This window comes from Lampris incognitus, chromosome 14 (genome assembly GCF_029633865.1).
Source record: "Lampris incognitus isolate fLamInc1 chromosome 14, fLamInc1.hap2, whole genome shotgun sequence".
NCBI classification, from domain to species: Eukaryota; Metazoa; Chordata; class Actinopteri; order Lampriformes; family Lampridae; genus Lampris; species Lampris incognitus.
The window spans coordinates 10,317,240-10,344,342 of record NC_079224.1 but is presented as its reverse complement, the minus strand read 5'-3'; the positions used below and the strand labels follow the sequence as shown (position 1 = coordinate 10,344,342).

Here is a 27,103-nt window from a genome sequence, read left to right as displayed (position 1 = left end):
TGTTTCTCGTGCTTGGCACGTTGCCACCACAAATTCTGTCATATCAGATACTGCTGCTGACGCTCTTTCAAGATGAGCGATGGATTGTCCAGTGGGTTTGCTACCTCTCTTGACATGACTCAGGTTTAACCCTTTCAGTTGCAAAAGCAAACAGCCAAACTATCGTCAGTATCATTAACAATAATATGCACAGATGTCCATCTCGTGGTGTCCTCTCGTTTGCCATTCTCACTCTACTGAGTGTCGGGCGTCGCTGTGGTGTCATCTAGGGGACTGGGTACTCTTTTACAGTGGCTGGTGTGTATCCACGTTGCCCTCTCAGCGACCTTGACTGCCATTTCCGTTGTCAGCAACACTTGGTATGGTCCCAACCAACTCGGTTTGTTCTAGGCCTTTCATCTGTGGTCCTTCACCACTACCCAGTCTCCGGGCCACAGGTCGTGTAATGGTCCCTCTGCCGGTTCTGGTAGGGCTGCTTTGATCTGCTTATGAACATCAGAGAGCACAGAGGACAGGTTTACACAATAACGCAACATTTCATCCTCACACTGGCTGGTGTGGGGAAGGTGTCTTTGGGCTGGCCCAATTCATGTGTTCAATGGTCTTCCAAACAATTTTCCGAATGGACTTAACCCATTCTTTTGTCTTACCCTTGCCCTGGTGTACATTAGCATAAGAGGGAGAGCCTTTGTCCATGATAGTCCTGTCTCTTTGCAACATTTAGCCAATTTATTTTTTTAGAGTACCATTCTCTTGCTGTATCGCTCCTCCACTAGCTGGGTGATAGGTACATTGTGGTTTCATGTCTATGCCTAAATAATTTCCCACACTTCTTAGTGCAGCGTTCACAAATGGTGTGCTATTATTGCTGCTAATTTTGCTTGGAATTCCCCAGCGAGGAATAATTTCCCTGATTAATGTTTTAGACACTGCACTTTTATCTTGCTTTGAAGTTGGTAACGCTTCCACCCATTTAAAAAACATATCTACTGTTACCAGACAATGTTTTTTCCCTTCACTTGCTGTTAGTTAAATAAAATCCATTTGAAGAAAATCGAATAGTTTGTGAGGTTGTGGGTGGACCCCTTGATTTACCTGGTGGCCACGGCCGACGTTGTTTGTTGCACAAATAACACAGTTTTGACAAAATGTTTGGGAATAATTTTAGAAGCCTTTTGTATACCACACTTTGTTTAATGTAGTACACAGCCATACTTTTGACACATCATCCTTTCCATGTGTCAACTTAGCATAGTAAGGGACAAAATTTTTTTTTTCCTAAATTTATTTCTGATTTTTCCTTTTTTCTCCCAATTTAGTGGCCAATCGATCCCTATTTTTGTTCAAACACCTACCCTCGTACTGCATGCGTTCGCCAACTGCATCTCTCCGGCTGGAGACTGCCAGGCCAAACCACTGCTTTTTACGACACACACAGACGCATTCATGTGACGAACACAAGCCGACTCCGCCCCCCTCACGAAGACAGCGTTGCCAATTATTGCTGCTTCATCGAGTCCGGCCATAGTTGGATCTGATGAGCAGCTGGTCCCCAGTGGGCAAATGCATCGACACAAAGCCGATGCTTAGACCGCTACACCACTGTGGACTAGGGAAAAAACATTTAAGTGAACAGGGCTTGTCATCTGGCCCATGCCAGAAGCCTTCTACCTTTCTGCACCCTGCTTTCCCCACTGAACTATTTCTGATTTTTCTGCTCTGCTTTGCCTTTCCTTTAGGTCTGTTGGGAGTTTGTACAGCAGTGGCCACCATCTGAGTTTCAGATGAAGAATTTTGTGCAGCTGCCTTAGCAGCCACATCCGCCTGCGCATTTTTCCACAGAGTGCCAAAATCATGTACAACACCGTGTGCATACCTGGAATGGGTATAGATGTTGACTGTTTTAATCTTTTGCCAATTTGCAGGCCTCAGTCAGAGCCTTTAACTCTGCTACCTGTGCCAACCAATGATATGGCAAGGATCCTGATTTCAAAATGGCATGATGTGATACTACTGCATAGCCCACTTGATTCTTTCCAGTGTCAGAATTGCAGGAAGTGGATCCGTCAAAAAATATTTCTAGATCCGGGTTTGGTATTGGTTGTTCCTTCATGTCTGTTCAAGGGGAGCGAACAGAGGTTATTGCAGCCACAAAATCATGTGGTTCACCATCTTCTGCTGTTGGGAGCAAAGAAGCAGGGTTAAGCACAGTATATCATTTAACTGTAATATTGGGCATTTCTAATAACACCGTGTTGTACCTGAGCCACCTTGCTGCTGACAAATGTGATGGCTTTTGTTCTAGCAGGATTAATGATACCGCATGCGGTACAAGGAGAGTGAGTGGTGCATATCCCACTATGTCTCTGGGGGCCAATACACCTTTTTCGGCTGCGGCCACTGATCGCAAACACCCTGGCCGGCCCACTGTAACTGAATCTAATTTTGCAGAGAAATATGCCACTGGGTGTTGTCTGCCCCCATGCTCCTGGAGCAGTACTGATGACATATAACCTCCTTTCTCATCCACCGTTTGTGTGAATTGTTTTTCAGGGTCAGGCAATCCTAACGTAGGTGATGTCTGCAATACTGTTTTCAACTCTGTTAATGCCTTTTCTGCCCGTTCCGTCTATGGTATGGGGTCATGTGGCAATAAGCCATTTCCATGGATCATGTTTGATAATGGTGCCTCCATTTCAGCATAGTTAGGTATCCATTGCCTACAATAGGATGTCATTCCTAGGAAGCTCATCATTTGTTTCTTCATGCACGGTTTTGGTACCTTCTGAATTGCAGTAACCCTCTTAGGTGAGAGGGATTTACCTTCTGCTGTTATGGCATGTCCTAAGTACTTTACTTGTTGTCTTCCCTGATGATGACTCTGCACTCATCCTTCTCAGTGACTTCAACATCCACACTGACAAGCTTCATCCTCTTCTCTCTTTCCTTTCCTGCTTTGACCTTCATCTCTCACCCTGTCCTCCTACCCACAAGGCCGGCAACCTGTTGGACCTTATCTTTACTAGACACTGTCCTATTTCCAATCTCTCTGTTACTCCCCTCCAGCTCTCTGACCACTATTTCAATGTCCTACTCTCTCTCCCTCTCTTATCCCCTCCCCCTACCCACATGGTTTCCACCCGTAGACACCTCAGCTCTCTCTCTGCCACTGATCTTTCTTCCTCTGTTACCTCTATCCTCCCAACACCTGAATCTTTCTCCTACCCCCTGACCCTGCTACTGATGTTCTTCTCTCTACCCTCTCCTCTTCTCTGGACAATCTCTGTCCCCTCACCTCCAACTCCACGCCCATCTCCACCTGCCCCTTGGCTGTCCAACTTAGTATGTACTGATAGACGGAGCCTAAGAGTGGCAGAGCGCAAATGGAGAAAAGGCAAACTCCTAGAGGACCTTCTCAACTTCCAATATCTTCTTTCCACTTTCTTCTCCTCCCTTTCTGCTGCTAAAGCTGCCTTGTATCGCTCTAAAATCCAATCCTTTGCCTCTAATCCTAAAAAACTCTTTGAAACCTCTACACTTCTTCAACCCCCACCTCCTCCTCCTACTTCTTCCCTTCTCCCTGATGACTTCGCTGACTTCTTTGACAAGAAGGCAAACAACATAAGATCCTCCTTTTCTCACCACCCGGTTAGTGCTGCTTGCACTATCTCACCCTCTGCACCCTCCCTCACCTCTCCACATCCCACCCTATCCCACCTTGCTCCCCTCTCCCCCGATGAGGTCCTCAACCTCATCACATCCAGTCGCCCTACCACATGCTCCCTTGACCCGGTCCCCTCCCCTCGTCTTCAGTCTATAGCACCTGAACTCCTTCCCTTTCTAACTCACCTCATCAACACCTCCTCCAGGCAGGATGCTTTCCATCTGCCTTCAAGGCTGCTAGAGTCACCCCCCCTTCTCAAGAAACCATCACTTAATCCCTCTGTCATCAAAAACTACAGACTGGTTTCCCTTCTACCCTTTCTATCCAAAACCCTCGAATGTGCTGTCTTTAACCAACTTTCTTTGTACCTCCACCAGAACAGCCTCCTGGACCCCAACCAGTCTGGGTTCAGGGTGGGTCACTCGACAGAGACAGCCCTCCTTGCAGTGACAGAATCGCTGCACTCTGCGAGAGCAAACTCTCTCTCTCGCTGTCCTGATACTCCTGGACCTGTCAGCTGCGTTCGACACTGTGAACCACCAGATCCTCCTCTCTACCCTCGAGGGGCTGGGTGTCACAGGCTCTGCACTCTCAATGTTTGCATCCTACCTGATGGGTCACTCCAACCAGGTGTCATGGAGGGGATCTGTGTCGGAGCCTCACAGACTGACTACAGGCATTCCACAAGGTTTGGTTCTGGGTACTCTCCTGTTCTCCCTGTACACGACATCCCTGGGTTCTGTTATTCGCTCGCATGACTTCTCTTACCATTGTTATGCTGATGACACCCAGCTGATCTTGTCCTTCCCTCCCTCTGACACACAAGTAGAGACACACAATGCTGCGTGCTTGACTGGCATCTCGGAGTGGATGGCGACACACCACCTAAAGCTCAATCTGGACAAGACAGAGCTGATGCTCCTCCCAGGGAAAGGTTGCCCGCACTGAGACCTGGGCATCACCATTGACAACACCGTGGTGACGCCAACTCAGACTGTGAGGAATCTGGGTGTGATCCTGGACGACCAACTGTCGTTTGCTGTAAACGTTGCATCGGTTGTTCGCTCCTGCAGATTTCTCCTCTATAACATCAGGAAGATTCGCCCATTCCTCACCGACGAGATGGCACAGGTACTCATCCAGGCTCTGGTCATCTCCTGGCTGGGCTACAGCAACTCCCTCCTTGCTGGCGCCCTGGCATCAGCCATCAAACCCCTGGAGCTTGCTCAGAAAGCTGCAGCTCGTCTGGTGTCAACCGCCCTAAGTTTTCCCACACAACTCTTCTTCTCATGTCCCTACACTGGCTCCCAGTAGCTGCTCGTATCCAGTTTAAGACTCTGGTGCTAGCCTACAGGGCAGTGAAAGGAACAGCTCCTTCCTATCTCCAGGCCATGGTCAAGCCCTACACCCCTGCCTGACCACTTCACTCTGCTGCCTTGGGACGCCTGGTTGCCCCATCGCTCAGAGGCCCCTGCTGCCGATCAACCCGGTCACGGCTCTTTTCTATCCTGGCCCCAAAGTGGTGGAATGAACTCCCCACTGATGTCAGGACAGCGGAGTCGCTGCCCATCTTTCGGCACAGGTTGAAAATGCACTTCTTTAAGAACTACTACCCTGTTACCAGGGTCCGAAATTAACACTCGCCACCGACCAAATGCGAGTAGATTTTCTGATTGGTGAGTAAATCTCGGAAGCCTACCCGCCACATGGCGAGTAACAAAAAAAGTGAAATCCAACCACTTAACCCCCCCATCTCTCTTGCTCTCTCTCCCTCTCTCTCTCCTTAGCAACGACAATAAAAGATATTAACCAACCAAAGTGCATTAGAACAATAACATAACCACAACAATAACAGAAATTAACCAAAGTGCATTAGAATGTTGCTAGATGCTACTGGCGGGTAACATTACGCACACACTCGAGGAACAACGACAGCAGCACCCATCAAACTCAGTACTAGCCTACTCTATTCTTTTAACTAACGTTAGCGAGCAACACCAGTTATGTGGCGATATTTAGAAGGCACAAAACCACCACCAAAAAGACAACCATGCCCCGAAGAGGAGGAAGAAGCCACCATCACCACCAAACCCAAAAAAAGAAAGTTTAGTGAAAAGTGGAGGTATGACGATAAAGGAGCTGCGAGAGGCTGGTTGGAGTATAATGTACAGACCGTGATAATGAGTTGCTCCGTCTGTCGCCAGTATGCCAAAAACCATAGCAATTAATTTGTCATCGGTAACAAGATAATGAAGGTAGAAAACATCAAGGAACATGAGACCTCCAGATGTCACATTAACTGTATGAATGCCTCTCGGGCTCAATCGGAGCCTCTCCTGGCAACATCCTCTGTAAAGGCGCTAACAGCCATGTCTGAGCAGACCAGCATGAAAATGCAGAACATGTTTAGGACTGTGCATGCCATTTGCAAGAAGGCGAGACCACTCTCCGACTTCGAATGGATGTGCGAGTAAGTGAATTTAGTTGTCATCTCAAAATATTCTTATACAGCGTAAACAAAAAGTGCTGGTTGTAGCTAACGTTAGCCAGCTAGCACTAGTATGTGACACCTAGCTTGCGCTAACGTTAGCTGTGTGTTAGCCTTAACACCACGAAACAGGTTAAAACTGACTGGTGGTCCAAGGGTCTGCGATGGTGTAGCGGTCTAGGCATCGGCTTTGTGTCGATGCAGTTGCTCACTGGGGACCGGGGTTTGCGCCCCAGTCTCGTCATATCCGACTATGGCAGGACTCGGTGAAGCAGCAATAATTGGCAATGCTGTCTTCAGGAGGGGGGCGGAGTCGCCTTGTGATCGTCACATGAATGCGTCTCTGTGTGTGTCGGAAAAAGCAGTGGTTCAGCCTGGATTCACCTCGAGGTGTTTCCTTCGAGACTGCCAGCCGGAGAGATGCAGTTGGCGAGTGCATACAGTATGGGGGTGGGTGTTTGAACTAAAATAGGGATCGATTGGCCACTAAATTAGGAGAAAAAGGGAAAAATCAGAAATAAATGTATAGGAAAAAAAACTGACTGGCGGTCCAACCTCAATTCAGACACACTCTCGGATCTACTGATGGTGCAGCTGTCATCTCCCAAGATCAGGGAGTATGGTGAGGATGCAAGGAGTAGAGGTGACGAAGGCATGAGTTTAAATACTTGGGGTCAACTGTCCAAAGTAATGGGGGAGAGCAGAAAAGAGGTGAAGAGAGTGCAGGCAGGGTGGAGGGGTGGAGAAGAGTGTCAGGAGTGATTTATGACAGAAGGGTACCAGCAAGAGTTAAAGAGAAGGTTTACAAGATGGTTGTGAGACCAGCTATGTTATATGGTTTGGAGACAGTGGCACTGACAAAAAGACAGGAGGCGGAGCTGGAGGTGGCAGAGTTGAAGATGCTAAGATTTTCATTGGGAGTGACAAAGAAGGACAGGATTCGGAATGAGTATAATAGAGGGACAGCTCAGGTTGGACGTTTTGGAGACAAAGCAAGAGAGGCAAGACTGAGATGGCTTGAGCATGTGTGGAGGAGAGATGCTGGGTATATTGGGAGAAGGATGCTGAATATGGAGCTGCCAGGGAAGAGGAAAAGAGGAAGGCCAAAGAGGTTTATGGATGCGGTGAGGAAAGACATGCAGGTGGTGTGACAGAGGAAGATGCAGGAGACAGGAAGAAATGGAAATGGATGATCTGCTGTTGCGACCCCTAACGGGAGCAGCCGAAAGTAGTAGTAGTGTTTCACCCAACAGCCACTATATATACATATATTTGATATATATCTAATATAATATAATTCTATAGTTATTCTTTGTCACCTGTGCTGGCGTCTTTTTGTATTTATTAGCAATGGCCTTTATCTTGGGGTAGAATGGAACAAAGCAGATCAGAGTTGTGATATATGGTTATTCTAATAAGTTCTGCCAATCTTCCTTACCTGTAGAGGGCACTCTCTCGGTTGTGGGGATGTAACCTGGAAGATAAGTAAAAAACAGAGTTCAGTAAAATGTTATAATCATGTTAACCTAGTGTCTCCATGAGTTATTAAATTATCACTACAAGAATGATATAAATTAACACTTTAATTATTTAGGCATAAAGGTTTTTCGTCAGAGTCATGTGACCTCTGAGACACCAAAACGGAAAAAAGACACAGCGAAAACTTTACGCATCTTTGACAGATTTTGGTTTGATTACTCAACAAAAAACAGCAAAAATAAAATATTATATCCAACTAAGACCCTTTTTAGTAGTCAGGCGACACAAAAACCTCCTGCCTGCAGTTACAGCATATACAGGTGCATCTAAAAAAATTAGAATATTGTGGAAAAGTTCATTTCATCTGAAAAGAGGACTTTGGACCACTGACCAACAGTCCAGTTCTTTTTCTCCTTAGCCCAGGTAAGACGCTTCTGACGTTGTCTCTCTGGTTCAGGAGTGGTTTGGCACTAGGAATGTGACACTTGTAGCCCAGTTCCTGAGCACGTCTGTGCGTGCTGGCTCTTAATGCACTGACTCCAGCCTCAGTCCACTCCTTGTGAAGCTCCCTCAAATTCTTGACTCGGCCTTGCTTGACAATCCTCTCAAGGCTGCGGTCATCCCTGTTGCTTGTGTACCTTTTCCTACCACACTTTTCCCTTCCAGTCAACTTTCCATGGATATGCTTTGATACAGCACTCTGAACAGCCAGCACTTTCAGCAATGACCTTCTGTGGCTTATGGGACATTGTCAAGAGGAAGATGAGAGACACCAGACCCAACAATGCAGATGAGCTGAAGGCCGCTATCAAAGCAACCTGGGCTTCCATAACACCTCAGCAGTGCTACAGGCTGATAACCTCCATGCCACGCCGCATTGATGCAGTAATTCGTGCAAAAGGAGCCCCGACCCAGTATTGAGGGCATAAATGAACATACTTTTCAGAAGGTCGACATTTCTGGATTATAAATCCTTTTTTTGACTGGTCTTATGGGATATTCTAATATTGTGAGATACTGGATTTCTGATTTTCATGAGCTGTAAGCCGTAACAATCAAGATTAAAACAAAAAAGGCTTGACATATTTCACTTTATGTGTAATGAATCTAGAATATATTAAAGTTTCACTTTTTGAATTAAATTACAGAAAATAATGAACTTTTCCACAATATTCTAATTTTTTTGAGATGCACCTGTAGGCTCTATTACTGCAGGAAAACTTAAGTTAAATGTACAGTAAGGGCCGATTCAATAATCCCATTTCTAAATTTAGTTTCTCTAAAAAGCCACTCGGTTAAGATGAATAAAAAAAGGTTTCGATAAATTGAATTTGTTTTTGTTAGAATCACCTTAACAACACTCCAAATAATTTTCGGCATTAAACATGAGAATGTGATTGTCCATTGAGAACTGGAGATCCTATCCGAGTCCTTGCAGAGCGAACCCAAATCCTGAGTTCTCTACTACATTTGCAGCCCCACAAGACTGATGATGGGAGGGGAAGAAGGCTAGACCTTCATGCAAATGAATGCAATTAGAATTTAGATTAGACCTCCTTGGGAGAGAGCATTTTATAATGAGGCTGAACTTGGCTTCTTATTCAACAGCTTCTTACTCGTATGTTCCGTTCGACCTTAAAGGTGATGTTATGTGGTCTATAGGGAGCTCTCTTTAGTCATTTTTCAAAAGATTATTCTATAAGGAATACAGTAATCATCTTCCGCCAAAATGAAATAGACTGACTGTCCAGTTTGCATTTTTGTATGGAACATATTTCAGGATGTGGAAAATCTATATTTAGAAGCTCAGATGGTGGCACTTTAGACTATAAATAAATGATCAAATAATGTGACTGCACTTTCTGCTTACTTACCATGGTTCTACCTACTACCAAAATCCGGAATTTTAAGATATTTTGCTGTAGTGTTTGTTTATTAGGACCCTCTGAACATAGCATGTATGATTATATGGTCATAATGCAATGTGATGGAACTTTCTGCTGAATTACTATGTTCTCCCTCCTTAATATCAAAAAGTATCAACAATCTGACACTATGGTGTCACACTCTGTATGAGTCTGTATCACCACGACTCCAATGAAATGGAGTTGTGATTCTCTGTGGTGGTGCAGAGGTCTAAGCATCGGCTTTGTGTCGATGTAGTTGCCCACCGGGGACCGGGGTTCGCATCTCGGTCTGCCAAATCCGACTATGGCCGGAGTCAATGAAGCAGCAACACTGGCAAATGCTGCTTCGAGAGGGGAGGGGGTCGGGGGTCGGCTTGTGTTCGTCACATGATATACATTTCTGTGTATGCCGGAAAAACAGGCGTTGGCTTGGTTCGCCTTGTCACGGAGGTGGCAGGGCAGTTCCTTCGACACCGCCGGTTGGAGAGATGCAGTTGGCGAACGCATATAGTACGAGGGTTGGTATTTGATCTAGAATAGGGAACAATTGGCCACTAAATTGGGAGAAAAAAGGGAAAAAAATTCAGAAATAACAAAATAACTAAATAAATAAAAGGAAAAAATGGAGTTGTGAGACATGGCTACAGTCTAAGTTCGTTGGCATAAAAATGCCCTTCAATATAAAAGTATTGATCTTACTGCTGCACAGTCACGAAGGGCCCCATGTGTTGCACCCTGTGCAGTTGCACCCTGATGATGATTCAATTTAACCCCCTGACATATGTTGCGATATAAAATGATTATAAATAATTAAGATGAATAGTCAGTTAACTTCTTTTTGCAGTGAGCTGTGAGGCCTCTCACCTTTGTGGATCACGGCGTGTCGTTTGAGATGCCATTCTGAGCTGAAACCATTTCCACAATCGCGGCAACTGAATGGCGTCTCCCTTGAATGAGTCATTACATGCCTTTTAAAACTTGACTTATGGGTAAACATTTTGCCGCACATGGTGCAACTGAATGGCTTCTCCCCTGTATGACTCCTTACGTGCCTTTTGAAACTTGACTTATCCGAAAACATTTTCCCGCACATGGTGCATTTGAATGGCTTCTCCCCTGTATGAGTCCTTATGTGCGTTTGAAAATTTGACTTGTGGGTAAACATTTTCCCACATGTGGTGCATCTGAACGGCTTCTCCCCTGTATGAGTCCGTACGTGCATTTGTAAACTTGTCTTCCGCGTAAACATTTTCCCGCATGTGGTGCATTTGAATGGCTTCTCCCCTGTATGAGTCCTTATGTGGATTTTAAAACTTGACTTATGGGTAAACATTTTGCCGCACATGGTGCATCTGAATGGCTTCTCCCCTGTATGAGTCCTTATGTGGGTTTTAAAACTTGACTTCTGGGTAAACATTTTCCCGCATGTGGTGCATTTGAATGGCTTCTCGCCTGTATGAGTTCTTATGTGGATTTCAAAAGTGGACTTATGTATAAACATTTTCCCGCATGTGGTGCATTGGAACAGCTTCTCCCCGGTATGAGTCCTTACGTGGATTTCAAAAGTTGACTTATGTATGAACATTTTCCCGCATGTGGTACATCTGAATGGTTTCTCCCCTGTATGAGTCCTTACGTGTATTCGTAAATTTGACTTCTGGGTAAACATTTTCCCGCATGTGGTGCATCTGAATGGCTTCTCCCCTGTATGACTCCTTACGTGCGTTTGGAAATGTGACTTCCAGGTAAACATTTTCCCGCATGTGGTGCATCTGAATGGCTTCTCCCCTGTATGAGTCCTTATGTGCCTTTGAAAACTTGACTTATGGGTAAACATTTTCCCGCACGTGGTGCATCTGAATGGCTTCTGCCCTGCATGAGTCCTTGTATGCCTCTCCATGTTATGCTTCCAGGTAAAATGTCTCCCACAAGTGGTGCATTTGAAAGGCTTTTCCCCTGTGTGAAATGTCATATGAATTCTAAAAATTTCCAAATTATAAAGCACTTTCCCACAAATCTTGCACTTGTTGTAGGGCTTCTTGTGAGGTTTCAGCCTTGCTTTCCGAGTTGAACCTGCTTCCTCATAGTTTTGGTGACTGTAAGTATTGTCAGCTTCACTCTTAGTTACATGACAGCAGTCAGAGAGGGTATGGTGGTCACTTGTTGGTTCTGATATTAAAACGTTGTCTTCTTTAGCATCCAATTGTATCAGTTCAAGTAAGGTGACAACTGGGGGCTCTGTGTCTACCTCTGTCTTGGTTTGGTAGAGTTGCGAGGGCAGAGGCTGATCTTTACCATCATCATTTCCATCACAAAGAGGAGTAAATATGGTCTCAGGGGTATCAGCTACATCCTGCGATGGAAGTTGGTCTTCCTGTGGACTGAGCCAGAGTTCCTGTTGTTCCTCCTTGACCAGACTGGGTCTCCCTCCCTGCTCATGACACTGCTGATCAGATAACTGTACATAGTCTGGATAGAGGGAAAAACAAAATCAGTGCTGTTATTTGCGTCTACAGAGGTAGGTTAAATTTGATTCAGGACACCTACTCAAGTTTGGCTGTCGAGGCACATTCTGTTTAAATATCTTAAGTAAACCTAGACTAGGTGTAGCTTCCCCCTGTTGACAGAATTTTTACCACAGATTCAACCCAGAGGAAGCTACCGCTAATCTGTATGGTTTACCTAAGCTACATAAACAGGATGTACCATTATGGCCTATTGTTGGTATGATTAACTCAGTGACCTTTAACATCGCTAAGTTTCTTGCATCTATTGTGAACTCGTTGGTAGGCAGTAATGAACATCACATTCAGAACACTATAGATTTTGTGGATAAGGTGAGGGACATCATTATGGGGGGGGGTGAAGCAATGGTCTCTTGATGTCAAGTCTCTCTTCACATGCATTCCTTTTTGATTATATAGTGGAGGTAGTCCATATGATATTACAAAACGACCCCACCCTTAGCAATAGGACCACCCTTAACACTGACCGAGTATGTCTGCTCCTGAACTTGTCTTCAGTCCATGTACTTAACATACAGGGGGCAGTAATATAGGTAGAGGCATGGGTGTGCTATGTGTTCCCCAGTCTCACCTGTAGTGGCCAACTTGTACATGGAGTAAATGGAAAGAAGGGCTCTGATGTCCTATCCAGGGACACCCCATAACCATTGGTTCAGATTTATGGATGACACCTTGGTTAAAGTTAAATCTCAGGATGTACCACATTTCATTGACCACATTTACTCTGTGGACAACCACATCAAGTTCACCAGGCAGGATGTGAAAAATGACAGGTTAGCCTTCTTAGACTGTGAAATTGCAATTGGTGATGGGGCACATTTGATTGTTGATGTTTATTGTAAACCAGCACATACTGATCAGTACCTAAGGTTTGACTCTCATCATCCACTGGAACACAAACTAGGAATCATCAGGACGCCGAACCACCGAGCTGACAACATCCCCACTAACACAGTGGCTGGGGAAGGGGAGAAATCCCACATTAAACATGACCTGGTTAAGTTTGGTTATCCTAACTGGGCATTTGTCAAAGCCAGGAAGACACCCAAACAGTACCAGCCAATCAAAGACAGGAGAAGGACCACAGCTGTCTAAGTGTAAACCAGCGGTTTACACTTAGACAGCTGTAATTACAAGTGTAATAAATTGCTCTCAAGCGCCAGTTTTCACAAGCACTCTTGAAGTTTGGATGATGGCTTTCAAGCATAATTTTTCTCCACATTCATGCATAATATGGAACAATCAGCATGTATTGTCTATAAACAAGTCCAGATACATAAAAGAATGGATGGATAAGGGTGTAGTCTTTGTTTTAGATGTACCCACTGAGAGAGGCAACCTCTACGCATATGAAGATTTTGTTCAGATGAAGGATATGAATATTTCTCGAAAAGAATATGACGTTATAATAAGTATATCACCAAAGTTACTATTTCTCATCAACAGTGCATTAATATATGGCCCTTTGAGTGGAGAAATTCCCAAGCTCTTAATTGGTGGGGAAGACCTATCAGATCCTATGTGTAATAATCGCCATATCAGAAAAATACTGACCTCAGATCAGAGTTATTTTCCCAAATTGGCTCTTTTATGGAAACTAAGTTTTCCAGAAATCTTAGCAGAGAAAGTTTGGTCAGACCTTAATAAATTCCCAATTCCAAATAAAATAAGTTCACATGAAGGTATTACATAGATACTACCCTTGCAATAAATTATTGCATAGATTTAAAGAAGCTATCTCCAGTATATGTACTCTTTCTGCAAAACAGAAATTGAATCTATTTCCCATTTATTCTATGAATGTACTTACTCTCAAGAGTTCTGGGTTGAAGTTGCTCTGTTGATTTTTCTAAACTTTAACAGACTGACACCAATTTTAGAAGACATGGCCTCGTTTCTGAACTGTAATACAGACTGTAATACAGTCCACTAACAATGCTCTCAAGCTTATCCGTCTTGTCGGCAAATATCACATATATAAGGCTAAAGTGCTTCAGATCACACCTAATATCCGGCTGGTTTGTGTTGAACTACAACATCTCTTTGACTCCATTTCCAAGACAACGAACAAAAAAGCTATTAAGACCTCTCAAATAATAGGGAAAATACTTGGTAATAAAAATGTAGAAATTGTATAATAGCGGTTTTTTTGTTTTTGAAACCGTCAATGGTGTTGATAAAAGTGCTCATGAAATGAGGATCGGAATATTAGGAGAGATGTAAGAAAAAATACTTTATTTCATAGCAGCACAAGCCTGTTTTGTGCGTCACGCACTCACTTGGCTACAGCCAACTTGGCAGCTGATGAGTGCGTGATGCACGAAACAGGCTTGTGCTGCTATGAAATAAAGTCCCACCCCGTACATCTACCTTAATAAGCTTACATCTCCCTCGTCCATTTTGATGTTGACAATAGTGTTTTTTAGTTTTACTTTTTTCTTTCTTTCAATATATTTGATGATGATGTCTTACGTATAAACACAAGATGTTAAAGTTGACAAGTTCCCCACATGTTGAATTGACATTTATTTCTGTGTATAATGTGTTGAAATGTGCATTTCTCTGTGTAATGTCTTGAAATGTGTTCCATAGAAAAATAATAAAAAATATTTTTTTAAAAAGAGAAGATGAAGAAGAAGAGACAACTACGGTCAGAGAGATCTGTGTTAATTCCCGCAGCAAATAAACAATGAGATCAGATTGAAAGAAGGAATGCAAGAATGTTTTGGTAATGGACGACACACACGGACACTTGGTGTTACCAACCTATTCTGTGTAACGTGATCCTGGGCTTCAACACCATATCCAGCAGTCTCCTCTGTCGCTCTCTCTCGTCCTCATACTCCTCTATCGTCCTCTCGAAAGCTCCTAATATCTCCTCAGCTGCTGCTGTTAGTCGCTCGACGACGAACGATCTCAGCAGGTTTGTCCTGGACATGGTAAACTCAACGGGGAAGTAAAACCAGTTAAACTCCAGCGGCACAATGTCGTACGTAACTGGGTTACCCCCCCCCCCCGTCTTCTTCTTCGGCTTCTTCTTCTTCCTCGTGTTTATTGGCGGTTGGAAAACAAGAAACTCGTCCTGTACCGCCACCAGCTGGTTTGGAGTGTGGACCGGAGTATATTATTTACACTACCCCCCCCCCACAAATTGTCTTAGCTAAATTAGTTACTGTAAAAAATTGAAAGGATATGTTATAAAACTCAGCTGAATTATAGAATACCTACTAAATCAATACTATTTGTATTACACACGATATTCTGCCCTAGCCATTGTGTCCTAACAAGGCGTGGACAGATAGCGAACGAGAGAATGAATGTAGCTCGAGTATAACGTCTTCTTCAGATGGAAGTTCATTGAAGACTTAACTCCATACACTCGTTCTTCCCTCTTTTGTTAAACTAAAGAAACACAAATAAAGAATACAGTTTCTGCTACTACTACTACTACTTTCGGCTGCTCCCGTTGTGGGTTGCCACAGCGGGTCATCCGTTTCCATTTCTTCCTGTCTTCTGCGTCTTCCTCTGTCACACCAGCCACCTGCATGTCTTCCCTCACCACATCCATAAACCTCCTCTTTGGCCTTCCTCTTGTCCTCTTCCCTGGCAGCTCCATATTCAGCATCCTTCTCCCAATATACCCAGCATCTCTCCTCCACACATGTCCAAGCCATCTCAATCTTGCCTCTCTTGCTTTGTCTCCAAACCGTCCAACCTGAGCTGTCCCTCTAATATAATCGTTCCTAATCCTGTCCTTCTTCGTTACTCCCACTGAAAATCTTAGCACCTTCAACTCTGCCACCTCCTGTCTTTTCGTCAGTGCCACTGTGTCCAAATCATATGGTCTCACAACCATCTTGTAAACCTCCCCTTTAACTCTTGCTGGTACCCTTCTGTTGCAAATCACTCTTCTCCACCCACTCCACCCTGCCTGCACTCTCTTCTTCACCTCTCTACTGCACTCCACCGTTACTTTGGACAGCTGACTCCAAGTATTTAAACTCATATGCCTTCGTCACCTCCACTCCTTGCATCCTGACCATTCCACTGTCCTCCCTCTCATTCATGCATAGGTATCCCGTCTTGCTCCTACTGACTTTCATTCCTCTTCTCTCCAGTGCATACCTCCACCTCTCCAGGCTCTCCTCAACCTGCACCCTACTCTTGCTACAGATCACAATGTCATCTGCGAACATCATCGTCCATGGAGACTCCTGCCTGATCTTGTCCATCAACCTGTCCATCACCATTGCAAACAAGAAAGGGCTCAGAGCCGATCCTTGATGTAATCCCACCTCCACCTTGAACCCATCTGTCATTCCAACCACACACCTCACCATTGTCACACTTCCCTCATACATATCCTGCACCACTCCTACATACTTCTCTGCAACTCCCGACTTCCTCATACAATACCACACCTCCTCTCTCGGCACTCTGTCATAAGCTTTCTGTAAATCTACAAAGACACAATGTAACTCTTTCTGGCCTTCTTTATACTTCTCAATCAACATTCTCAAAGCAAACATCGCAATCTGAGGTGCTCTGTTGTGGCATAAACCATACTGCTGCTCGCTGATCATCACCTCTCCTCTTAAACTAGCTTCTATTACTCTTTCCCAAATCTTCATGCTGTAGCTGATCAACTTTATACCTCTGTAGTTGCTACAGTTCTGCACATCGCCCTTGTTCTTGAAAATCGGTACCAGTATGCTTCTTCTCCACTCCTCAGGCATCCTCTCACTTTCCAGGATTGTGTTAAACAATCTAGTTAAAAATCCCACTGTCATCTCTCCTAAACATCTCCATGCCTCCACAGGTATGTCATCAGGACCAACTGCCTTTTCACTCTTCATCCTCTTCATAGCTGCCCTCACTTCCTCCTTGTTAATCCACTGAACTTCCTGATTCACTATCCCTACATCATCCAACCTTCTCTCTCTCTCTCTCTCTCTCTCTCTCTCTCTCTCTCATTTTCTTCATTCATCAGCCCCTCAAAGTATTCCTTCCACCTTCTCAGCACACTCTCCTCGCTTGTCAGCACATTTCCATCTCTATCCTTGATCGCCGTAACTTGCTGCACATCCTTTGCAGCTCACATACAATACAATTACCAAGTACTCAAATAGTCTTTTCTGTATTTTCACATTACCTATTTCATATGCACACAAACTAGCCCGCACACATTCACACGCAGATAGCTAACTAGCATAGGCTACACGAGGTAAAATAATGAGCTACGCTAACATGAAATTACATCCTTATAACTATTACATACATACTCACGTAAGTGTTAATTATATTTCCATAAAACAAGAAAGAAAAAAAAACAACGCTTATGGACGTATCGCTCCAAGGATCCGACACTCAGAAGAGCTGTCTTTCTCTGCTTGAAACGCGAGGGAATTGAACTCATTCATTCCAAACAACAGCTACCTATCGTCTACACCAGTGGTTCTCAACCTTTTTGGGGTCCTGGACCCCCTGCGTATTTTTGATCTACCCTGAGGACCCCTCCACCTGATCTTGGGGGAGGGGGGTTGCAATTTGATAGAAACAGTAGAAACTGCATTTTAAATTGCATTATAGCATTTATTCACTCTTTGGGGCAAAAATAAGAGTTTTCAGTTGTAACTTAGATATAGTTAACAAAACAGAATTCTTATGCAATACCTTTCAGATATATGTAACAAAACAGAATATGTATTCAGTAACTTTCAGATATATGTAACAACAGAATTTTTATGCAGTAACTTTTAACAATGCAAACGGGAGCGAGATCTCTTATTAAAATACAATAGATTACACTTGTGAAACAGATGTAATTAGAGAAAAAAGTCCTGTTACCCTTTATAGTTTAGGTAGATAAAGGTCTCAGTCACATTTGAGTAAAATAATCCTATTTCTATAAATGTCATAGGATCTTTTTTTAAAGATATTTTATTTTCACGGACCCCTTGCAATTACACCACAGACCACTAGGGGTCCGCGGACCCCCGGTTGAGAAACACTGGTCTACACCGACACAGACACAAAATGCACTACCCAGTCTCACCAGTAGGTGTCACATACACACCGCAAAGGATGCGGAGTAGCTAACTGACATAGGCCTAGAATAGACTGAATAAAACAAACCTTTAAATTTCTCAGTCAGACACGAGAACATCACACCTGTTATTGTAGTCTTCCACGGCCTCTCTTGCAGGATAGCGGACTGGACGCATGACTTGATTAGACGGTGAAAGTGTTCAATTGCTCCATTTGCGGTTGGATGATACGCTGAAGTGCGGACGTGCTGCTTTAAGAATGCAGCGAATCCGCGGACAATAACTGAGATCCATTATCGGCCACGATGGTACGTGGATTACCTCGTCTACTAAGGAATGATGTAAGAAAAGCAATGATGTTTGCAGTACTAGCAGAGGCCGTGAATGCTACTTCAGGCCACTTACTGTGATAGTCAGTCAGTGTGAGTGCACAGCGGCAGTCCCAAGCAGCAGTCTCGAAAGGACCAACCGTCAATGCCTCGCTTTCCTCGTGGCTCTGATGGAAACTGTACGGGTTGCAAGGGCGCAGCAGAGGGCCCAGCAGTCTTTCCTGAAGACTGGCACAAGAGGAAACTCTCAATGTGTGTGTTCACCAGGTCATCCATACTTGGCCGCCAGTAGACTTCGCGGAGGCATTGTTTAGTTCTCACAATGCTTTGGTGGCCTTCGTGAGCCAGCCCAAAAAGCCAGCCTCGGAAAACGTAATCGTCTTGCACAGTCAGTTAATCACGCAAACGAAAGTATGGACGTAGCCACGTAGGACTGTACTTACAGCAGCAGAGGAAGGAGGCCAACCATCCGTGATTTGTGGGCGTAAAGCTCTCATTTCAGGGCAGGAAGCAGAGGCAGCAGCGAACTCATCCGGAGAGACGACAGACAGGCCAGCAGCAGAAAGCAAAGCTACAAACTCCGGTCCAGCTGCCACACACTCGTCAGTGGCAGCAGGCAGAGGCAAGCGGCGTAACTTCTGACGTACGGGCGGAGCAGTGTCTGAGATGTTCACCTTATGCACAAATCCTTTTGGGCAACCCAGCGCAGGCGGAGTCACGGGAGCAGTGAACGTCACAGGTGCAGAGTCCATCGGGGCAGCTGGTAGCCCAGCAGAACCTTTTAAAGCACATGCTCAGGCCATTGATGAGAGCCATACCGAGCAGAGCAGTACCGGATTCAACGATGAAGAGTGCAGTTGAACATGTAGAGTCAGTCCAAGACGTAGTCGCAGGTAGACATCCATGCACAGGGGTAGGAGCACGGGAGTAGGTAACTAACTTTACTGTCGGAGGCTGCAGGTGTTCTCCTTTTAAGTATTTTTCGTAGAGATGTTTCGGCAGGATAGAGACGGGGGAGCCCTAATCCACCGTCAGTTCCACAGGCACTTTAGCAGTCATAGTCTTAATGTTAACCGTGCAACGGATTTTGTCAGATGCTGTATGTTCATGCAAGTAGAGAATTTGAACCTCAGGCAAGTCAATTTCGTGCACAGAGCGTGTTCGCGAAGACCGACACACTCGCGCAAAATGACCAGTCTTGTTGCAGTGCTTATACATTGAGCGGAGGCAGCGGGGCAGGATTGATCGTTTGCAAGATGTCGATCAGATCCTCAACGGTAGCAGGTCCGGTTGGATGTAGGACGACAAGAAACAGCAGCAGCAGGACGAGAAGGAGCAGCCATCGATGCAGACGGAGGCTCCGGCGGTTTGCAATGGCGGTGTGAAGCGCTATGTGCAGACACAGCTTGCACGGGCATTGAGCGCTCATCAGCAATACGTGTTGAATGGCAGCGGAAGCAGGGCACGGCAAAAAAATGTGTAGAAAAAGGTGTAACTGCAGCCACCTTCAGTAGTTATGGCTTATGGAATATGTTATATATAAGAGTTGCAGTATGTTATATTGACCTGTTTGGAAAGGGGATACAATGATGTTTATGTTAACGAATGGCTTGACAGAAATCCACCCAAAAGTGAATGCAGCTCTTATAACCCTATTGGATCTGATTTTTGTAGTACTCATAACTTATTAGACCCCTGGCGCCTTAAATATCTGGACACCAAACAATATCCCTGGTTCAAACCAAATAATGCAACAAGATCGAGAATAGACTTCTGCCTTATTTCTTTCCCTGTGACGAACTTTGTCTCTGCTGTGTGTCAGCAGCTCCTCTCACAGATCGTTCCATTATTTAGTTGTGTTTTAAATCCCCTGGTGGTTGCTGCAGGAATAAAGGGTGCTGGAAGTTTAGTTTACTAAAATGCCAGTCATTTTGTGATGGCATTGAAACCATTATCGCTAATGTAAACAACTAATAAGAGAAGTTAGCCCTAGCTAACGGATCTCACCCTTTAGCCGAGCGGTTAGTGACGTCGCCTTGTGGCGCAGTACACCCGGTATCGAATCCCGCACCGGGCAAGAAAATAACCGTGTTACATTGGTGGCAGCGGTGGGATCCGGAAGTGTGCAGATCCTCAGAAGTCTCTTCGGAGCGCGGGAAGAACAAAGCGCGAGGGCGCGCTTCCGGGAGAGGGTGACGACTGTAAACTACTAATAAGACAAATTAGCCCAAGCTAACAGGTCTGACCCTTTAGCCGAGCGGTTAGTGATGTCGCCTTGTGGTGCAATACACCCGTATCGAATCCCGCACCGGGCAAGAAAATAACCGGTTACACTAATATAATGTCGAATGAATCTGTGACTTCATACACTTCTAAATGGGAACTCTTGAAAATTTAATTTCGACAATACTCTATACAGTTTGGAAAATCATTCAGTAATATCCACAAATTAACAGAACTGAACATCATTAAAGAAATTAACACATGATGCAATAAGACATCACCCACTGACGGCGATAAACAGAAATTACAAACTCGGCAAACTAAACACATTGAAACATATCTCAGAAAAGCGGAAGGGGCCTACATATGGTCCAGGGCACAATGAATAGAAGAAGGACAAAGAAGCACATGCATTTCTGTTGGTTGGAAAAGAGAAGGCAGGAAATAAACTCAATCAAAACCTTAATGATGGGTCCGCGGTGGTGTAGCGGTCTAAGTATCGGCTTTGTGGTGATGCAGTTGCCCACTGGGGACCGGGGTTCGCGCCCCGGTCTCGTCAGATCCGACTATGGCCGGACTCGATGAAGCAGCAATAATTGGCAACGCTGTCTTCGGGAGGGGGGCGGAGTCACATGTGTTCGTCACATGAATGCGTCTCTGTGTGTGTAGGAAAAAGCAGTGGTTCGGCCTGGAGTCGCCTTGTCACGAAAGTGGCGAGGCGACTCCTTCGAGACTGCCGGCCGGAGAGATGCAGTTGGCGAACGCCTACAGAACGAGGGTGGGTGTTTGAATTAAGATAGGGATCGATTGGCCACTAAATTGGGAGAAAAAGAGAAAAATCATAAATAAATAAATAAATAAAGCCTTAATGATTGATGGCCAAGTTAATACAGATCAGCCTCGATTGCCAAAGAAACAGTTTCCTTCTAGTGAATTATATTCCTCAGCCTTTTCTATTGACGATGCTGACTCTTAAACCATATCAAAGATCTTATTCCCCGCATAGATGATGAGTTTGCAGAGTTGTATGACGCTGATCTTACTTCTACTGAAGTGGATATAGCAGTTAAGAGTTTGTCTTTAGACAAATCTCCAGGAAATTTACCAACCACTGTTCTGCCGACGACATTATCGAGTATAGATTACAGAGTATAGATTATGACTAATTGATGACTTAATTGATTATGGCTAATGACTATTGCAAACTGTTCTCTGATTTGATCGGATACATGTCTGGTTGTTCCCAAAAGTTTTTGAACTTGGAAACTTCTCTCACAAGGACATTATTTATGGACTTGTCATAGACAACAGAGAAGATGACCTTCTGGTTAACACCATTCTCATCCTTGGAAATTGTTATATACACAAGTCAAAGTATATGAAAGTGAAACCTAAGTTTTTTGTGTTTCATAATGCATTTTTTTATTTTTATTTTAGTACTCTGCCATGCTGGACTGTGTTGTCTTTTTAAATCTATCTCTTAAGAGGAACAATGCGTGATTAAAGAATAGGATATTGTGTTACACAAGTCACTGTGTACCCAACTGTGAGGTTTGTCTGGTCCTTACCAGTCAGGTTCTAGATATCAGGAACGTGACGTTCAAACCCTTCATACTACTTGTTGTGAGCCATACAGATCGGATGATGACAGCAACCTCTCTAGTGTATAGGCAGGCAGGCAGGCAGGCAGGCAGGGAGGGAGGTAAACATGTCTATTGAGTAGCACAAAACATAGAAATATAAAACTGAACCTATATAGAGAGGCTATATAACTATAAGACACACGGGGTATAGAATAAAATACAAATAAAACTAAATACGCAGATGTGAAAAATAGGAAATGAGTATATAAATGAAGTGAAAGGTACTAAATACAATTAAGAGTGTGCAGAAGATACATTGTGATTATTGCTGCACATAATCCCCAGTATTTACTAACAGTGTGAAATTGTATAGGGATAATGGTATCATTACCTTGATCATGTTTTGATAGATTAAACCACGAGTTGATGCAGCAGGTGGGGAAGTTTTGTTTTCCTTTATTTTTAGTACATATATTGGAGAATGGTACAAGGAGCAGCATGTGGTGCTGGGTACTGATTTAGGGAGCTCCCCTGTAGGCACAACTTGAATGGTGCATGTGTACACAAGCAAACAATTTCAAAATAAAAACATAAGACATACAGAAGGTTGACAAGTTTAAGGAAAACCCTGAATGCGTGACCCCTACAGTGAGGGGGTCTGGGGGCTCTGTTATGCTGTGGGGGGCATTTTCCTGTTGTGTTTTGGCTCCACTTGTCCCCTTAGAGGGAAGGGTCACTGCAAATCAATACAAAGTTATTCTGGGGGATCACCTTTATCCTATGATGAGACGTTTCTATCCTGATGGGAGTGGTCTCTTCCAGGATGACAATGCCTCCATCCACAGGGCACGAGGGGTCACTGGATGGTTTGACGAGGATGAAAATGATGTGAATCACATGCTATGGCCTTCACAGTCACCAGATCTCAACCCAACTGAACACTGATGGGAGGTTTTGGACCGACGTGTTAGACAGCGCTTTCCACCACCATCATCAAAACACCAAATGGGGGAATATCTTCTGGAAGAATGGTGTCCATCCCTTCAGTAGAGTTCAGAGACTTAGAATCTATGACAAGGAGCATTGAAGCTGTTCTGGAGGCTCGTGGTGGACCAACACCTTATACTAAGACACTTTAAGTTGTTTTTTCATTAGTCACCCCTCTGTATATATCAGCTTTTAAAAACAAGATTTATTCCTATGATGTAAGACTGGCCATACCACCATCAATGTAGATATTGTTTGAGCTGTCCAAGATCTAAGACAGCTCAGACACATTTTAGGTTGGAAATCAGAGAACCAAGTCTTTAACTGCCAAGTTGTAGCCTTAAGATGGCTTTAAGTCTAGACATGGTGTTTGGGCTACAGCTGGCTGAAAAGTGGCTGGAAAAGTGAACGTTTAGTAGACGTCTCCATCTCAACCTAAATAGCCACCACTGAAACAAAAATAATGTAATAGGTGCATAAGTTCATAGGAAACAGATCCACCGGGACAAAGAGTAGGAAGCTAAACTAATGCCAGTAAGAAGCATCAGTCCCCCTGTGTGTTCTCAGTGAAGTGGGCCATCAGCAGATGGACAACACAGAGGTCACTTCACCATGTCCTCACCCTGGGAGAGGACAGACTGGACATCCTTGTTCTTTGTTTTGGTCCTGAAATACTCCTCAGATGCTCTTTGTGGTGGCAAACTTTCTGATAAAAAGAAAATACTCAACCTTGTCTCTCTGAGTAAGTTTAATTCACAGAAAATTGAACTTACATGGACTCAATCTCACCAAGGCCAGAGTTAGTTACATGATTTTTTTTATAGGGTGAGACAAACAACTTGCCTATCAGGATGTCATCATCCCATGTCCTCTTGAGCCAACATCTCACCCCAATCTTGATTAGAAAAGAGTACAAGACTCAAGAAGTTACCTACACTAATTTGAGCAGCCATACCACAAGAAAAAAAACGGTGCTGACATTTGGGGAAAATGTATGTTGAATGCTCAAAATCCATGTAAAGCACAACATAGTCCACAGTAACATTAAACAATGAGTAAATGATGAAACAATAAATGGGACAAAACCATTTAAAAATATAGAAGTAAAATACAAAAAAAGAATACAACAATATAAATATACATGCAAGGTAATGGAGAAATATAGTATGTGGCAATAGGAAGAACAGAACATAGTCGCAACACTCCTTGTGGTGACAAGTTTCAGCATGGCGAGTCATTTAGTATACTTGACAAATTGCAAATCAAGATTTCACAGTGATAAACATCTTCATCGTCGTGATCCAGATAAGGAGGTATCCAGTCAGGGACTGGGTACAGGTCATGGTCAGGTGGGCTAAAATCATCGTTATCATTTCCAACAAGATGTGAGCGGGAAAGGATAACATATTGGTTTCTAACCGTGGCATCAATCATGTTGGTGATGGCTGACCTTAAACAAGGTGTGACACAACACAACATTACCCCAGTAGCAAGAAGGCCTATGGTGCAGCCTAAAGCTTTCCTTGCAAAAAAAGTGCCCCCCATGCACCAAACATGTTATCAGACCAATCGAGGGTCCACGTGCTGTGGCCCACATTTTGCTTCATCTCCTTTGCCGATTCATCTAGTTTGCCCATGGCTTTAGTGAAAGAGCCCCCGGATGCGGTGTTGTCGGGAATGAAGGTACGACAAATGTCGCAGAACATTGCAAACACCCCCCTTTTCTGCCAATATCATGTCTAAGGCCAGTCTGTTTTGGTAGACCATCTGCAAGGTTGCACACACCTGTTCCCGTAATTAGCGCAATAGATCTCTCATGTAATGAATCATTGTTGATTATAATAAAGATAATTTATCCAGTCAACATTTTTATTGATCGTGCTCCAGCAGAAGACAGTGGATTCCCTGCTGCCACCTGATTACGGGCTTTAAATTCATTGGGTACTCCTCTGGGCACTCAGATGCTACCTATCCACACCTTAGGGTCTTGTGTATTTTCTCGTTTTTGGACATGATTGTGCTGTTTCGGGGTGCCGTCGTGGTCAGCTGGCATGATGTGTATTTGCTGGGATAAGACTACTCTAGCACATAACCCTCTCCAAACTGTAGTTAATACATGCCTTAAGCGTTTTTTTCCACATAACCAATAAATGTTAGGGAAAGAGAGTCCTTGCAATAACAGTGTTGAAGCCGTGGCATCGTTAGGTGCTCTGTGGCTTTTACCTTTGAACCCTGTATCTGAATGGATGACATATGTGACAGAGCAGCTTCCTGTTAAAATACCTATGTGTCGCGGGGTACTACCATCCTCCAATTTATAGTTGTTAGCTATGCTGTCACTGAGACTTCCGCCGGTGTGATAAAATCATTCAAAACTAGTTGTTGGCCAAATGGGGGGTGCCCAGTGTGGGACAGGTCCCCCAGTAGGTTCGACTGGCGGACAATTTTGGTTGATGAAATTTTCCAAGTTGCCACTAGTTCTTCCACTAAATCCTCAGACCACCATAGATACCCGGGACACGTGACATTAGATGATAGGCTGGACTGAGTGCATGATTCGGCTGTATATGGCAGCAGAATCACCCACACTTGTGGTTGAGCTGACATACACAGCCAGCATGAATCATTTGACACTTGCTGTTTCTCGTGCTTGGCACGTTGCCACCACAAATTCTGTCATATCAGATACTGCTGCTGACGCTCTTTCAAGGTGAGCGATGGATTGTCCAGTGGGTTTGCTACCTCTCTTTTGACATGACTCAGGTTTAACCCTTTCAGTTGCAAAAGCAAATAAAGCCAAACTATCGTCAGTATCATTAACAATAATATGCAAAGATGTCCATCTCGTGGTGTCCTCTCGTTTGCCATTCTCACTCTATTGAGTGTCAGGCATCGCTGTGGTGTCATCTAGGGGACTGGGTACTCTTTTACAGTGGCTGGTGTGTATCCACGTTGCCCTCTCAGCGACCTTGACTGCCGTTTCCGTTGTCAGCAACACTTGGTATGGTCCCAACCACCTCGGTTTGTTCTAGGCCTTTCATCGGTGGTTCTTCACCACTACCCAGTCTCCGGGCCACAAGTTGTGTAATGATCCCTCTGCCGGTTCCGGTAGGGCTGTTTTGACCTGCTTATGAACATCAGAGAGCACAGAGGACAGGTTTGCACAATAACGCAACATTTCATCCTCACACTGGCAGGTGTGGGGAAGGTGTCTTTGGGCTAGCCCAATTCATGTATTCAACAGTCTTCCAAATAATATTTCGAATGGACTTAACCCATTCTTTTGTCTTACCCTTGCCCTCATGTACATTAGAACAAGAGGGAGAGCCTTTGTCCATGATAGTCCTGTCTCTTTGCAACATTTAGCCGATTTATTTTTTAGAGTCACGTTCTCTCTTTCTATCGCTCCTCCACTAGCTGGGTGATAGGCACAGTGTTGTTTCATGTCTGTGCCTAAATAATCTCCCACTCTCCTGAGGGCAGCGTTCACAAATGGTGTGCCATTATCGCTGCTAATTTCCCTTGGAATTCCCCAGCGAGGAATAATTTCCCTGATTAACACTTTCGACACTGCACTTGCATCTTGCTTTGAAGTTGGTAAAGCTTCCACCCATTTAGAAAACAGATCAGCTGTTACCAGACAATGTTTTTTCCCTTCGCTTGCTGTTAGTTCAAGAAAATCCATTTGAAGACGATCGAATGGTTTGTGAGGTTGTAGGTGGGCCCCTTGATTTACCTGAAGGCCATGGTCCACCTTGTTTGTTGCACAAATAACACAGTTTTGACAAAATGTCTGGGAATAATTTGAGAAGCTTTTTATATACCACACTTTGTTTTATGTAGTACACATCCCTCCTTTTGACACATGTGG

General features: G+C 44.2%; 1 protein-coding gene across 1 annotated transcript; it reads right to left on the bottom strand.

Annotated features, from left to right (window-relative positions):
- Nucleotides 1–395: 395 nt before the first annotated feature.
- LOC130124310 (oocyte zinc finger protein XlCOF8.4-like) lies at nt 396–15,001 on the bottom strand. Its single transcript, XM_056293770.1, has 4 exons — nt 14,830–15,001; nt 11,259–12,007; nt 7,591–7,626; nt 396–482 (listed from the first exon to the last, which is right to left on the bottom strand). Exons 1-4 carry the CDS (start codon nt 14,999–15,001, stop codon nt 396–398), a joined length of 1,044 nt encoding a protein of 347 aa, XP_056149745.1.
- Between the last annotated feature and the right edge of the window lie 12,102 nt (nt 15,002–27,103).

Excerpts from the sequence above, each read along its gene's own strand:
- LOC130124310 (XM_056293770.1), bottom strand. The coding sequence starts at position 15,001 with ATGTCCAGGACAAACCTGCTGAGATCGTTCGTCGTCGAGCGACTAACA. Across the intron at positions 7,627-11,258 it reads AGTCACATTTCCAAACGCAC|GTTACATCCCCACAACCGAG; the intron begins GTAAGGAGTCAT and ends CTTATCTTCCAG. Across the intron at positions 483-7,590 it reads CGAGAGAGTGCCCTCTACAG|ATCAAAGCAGCCCTACCAGA; the intron begins GTAAGGAAGATT and ends GTTCATAAGCAG.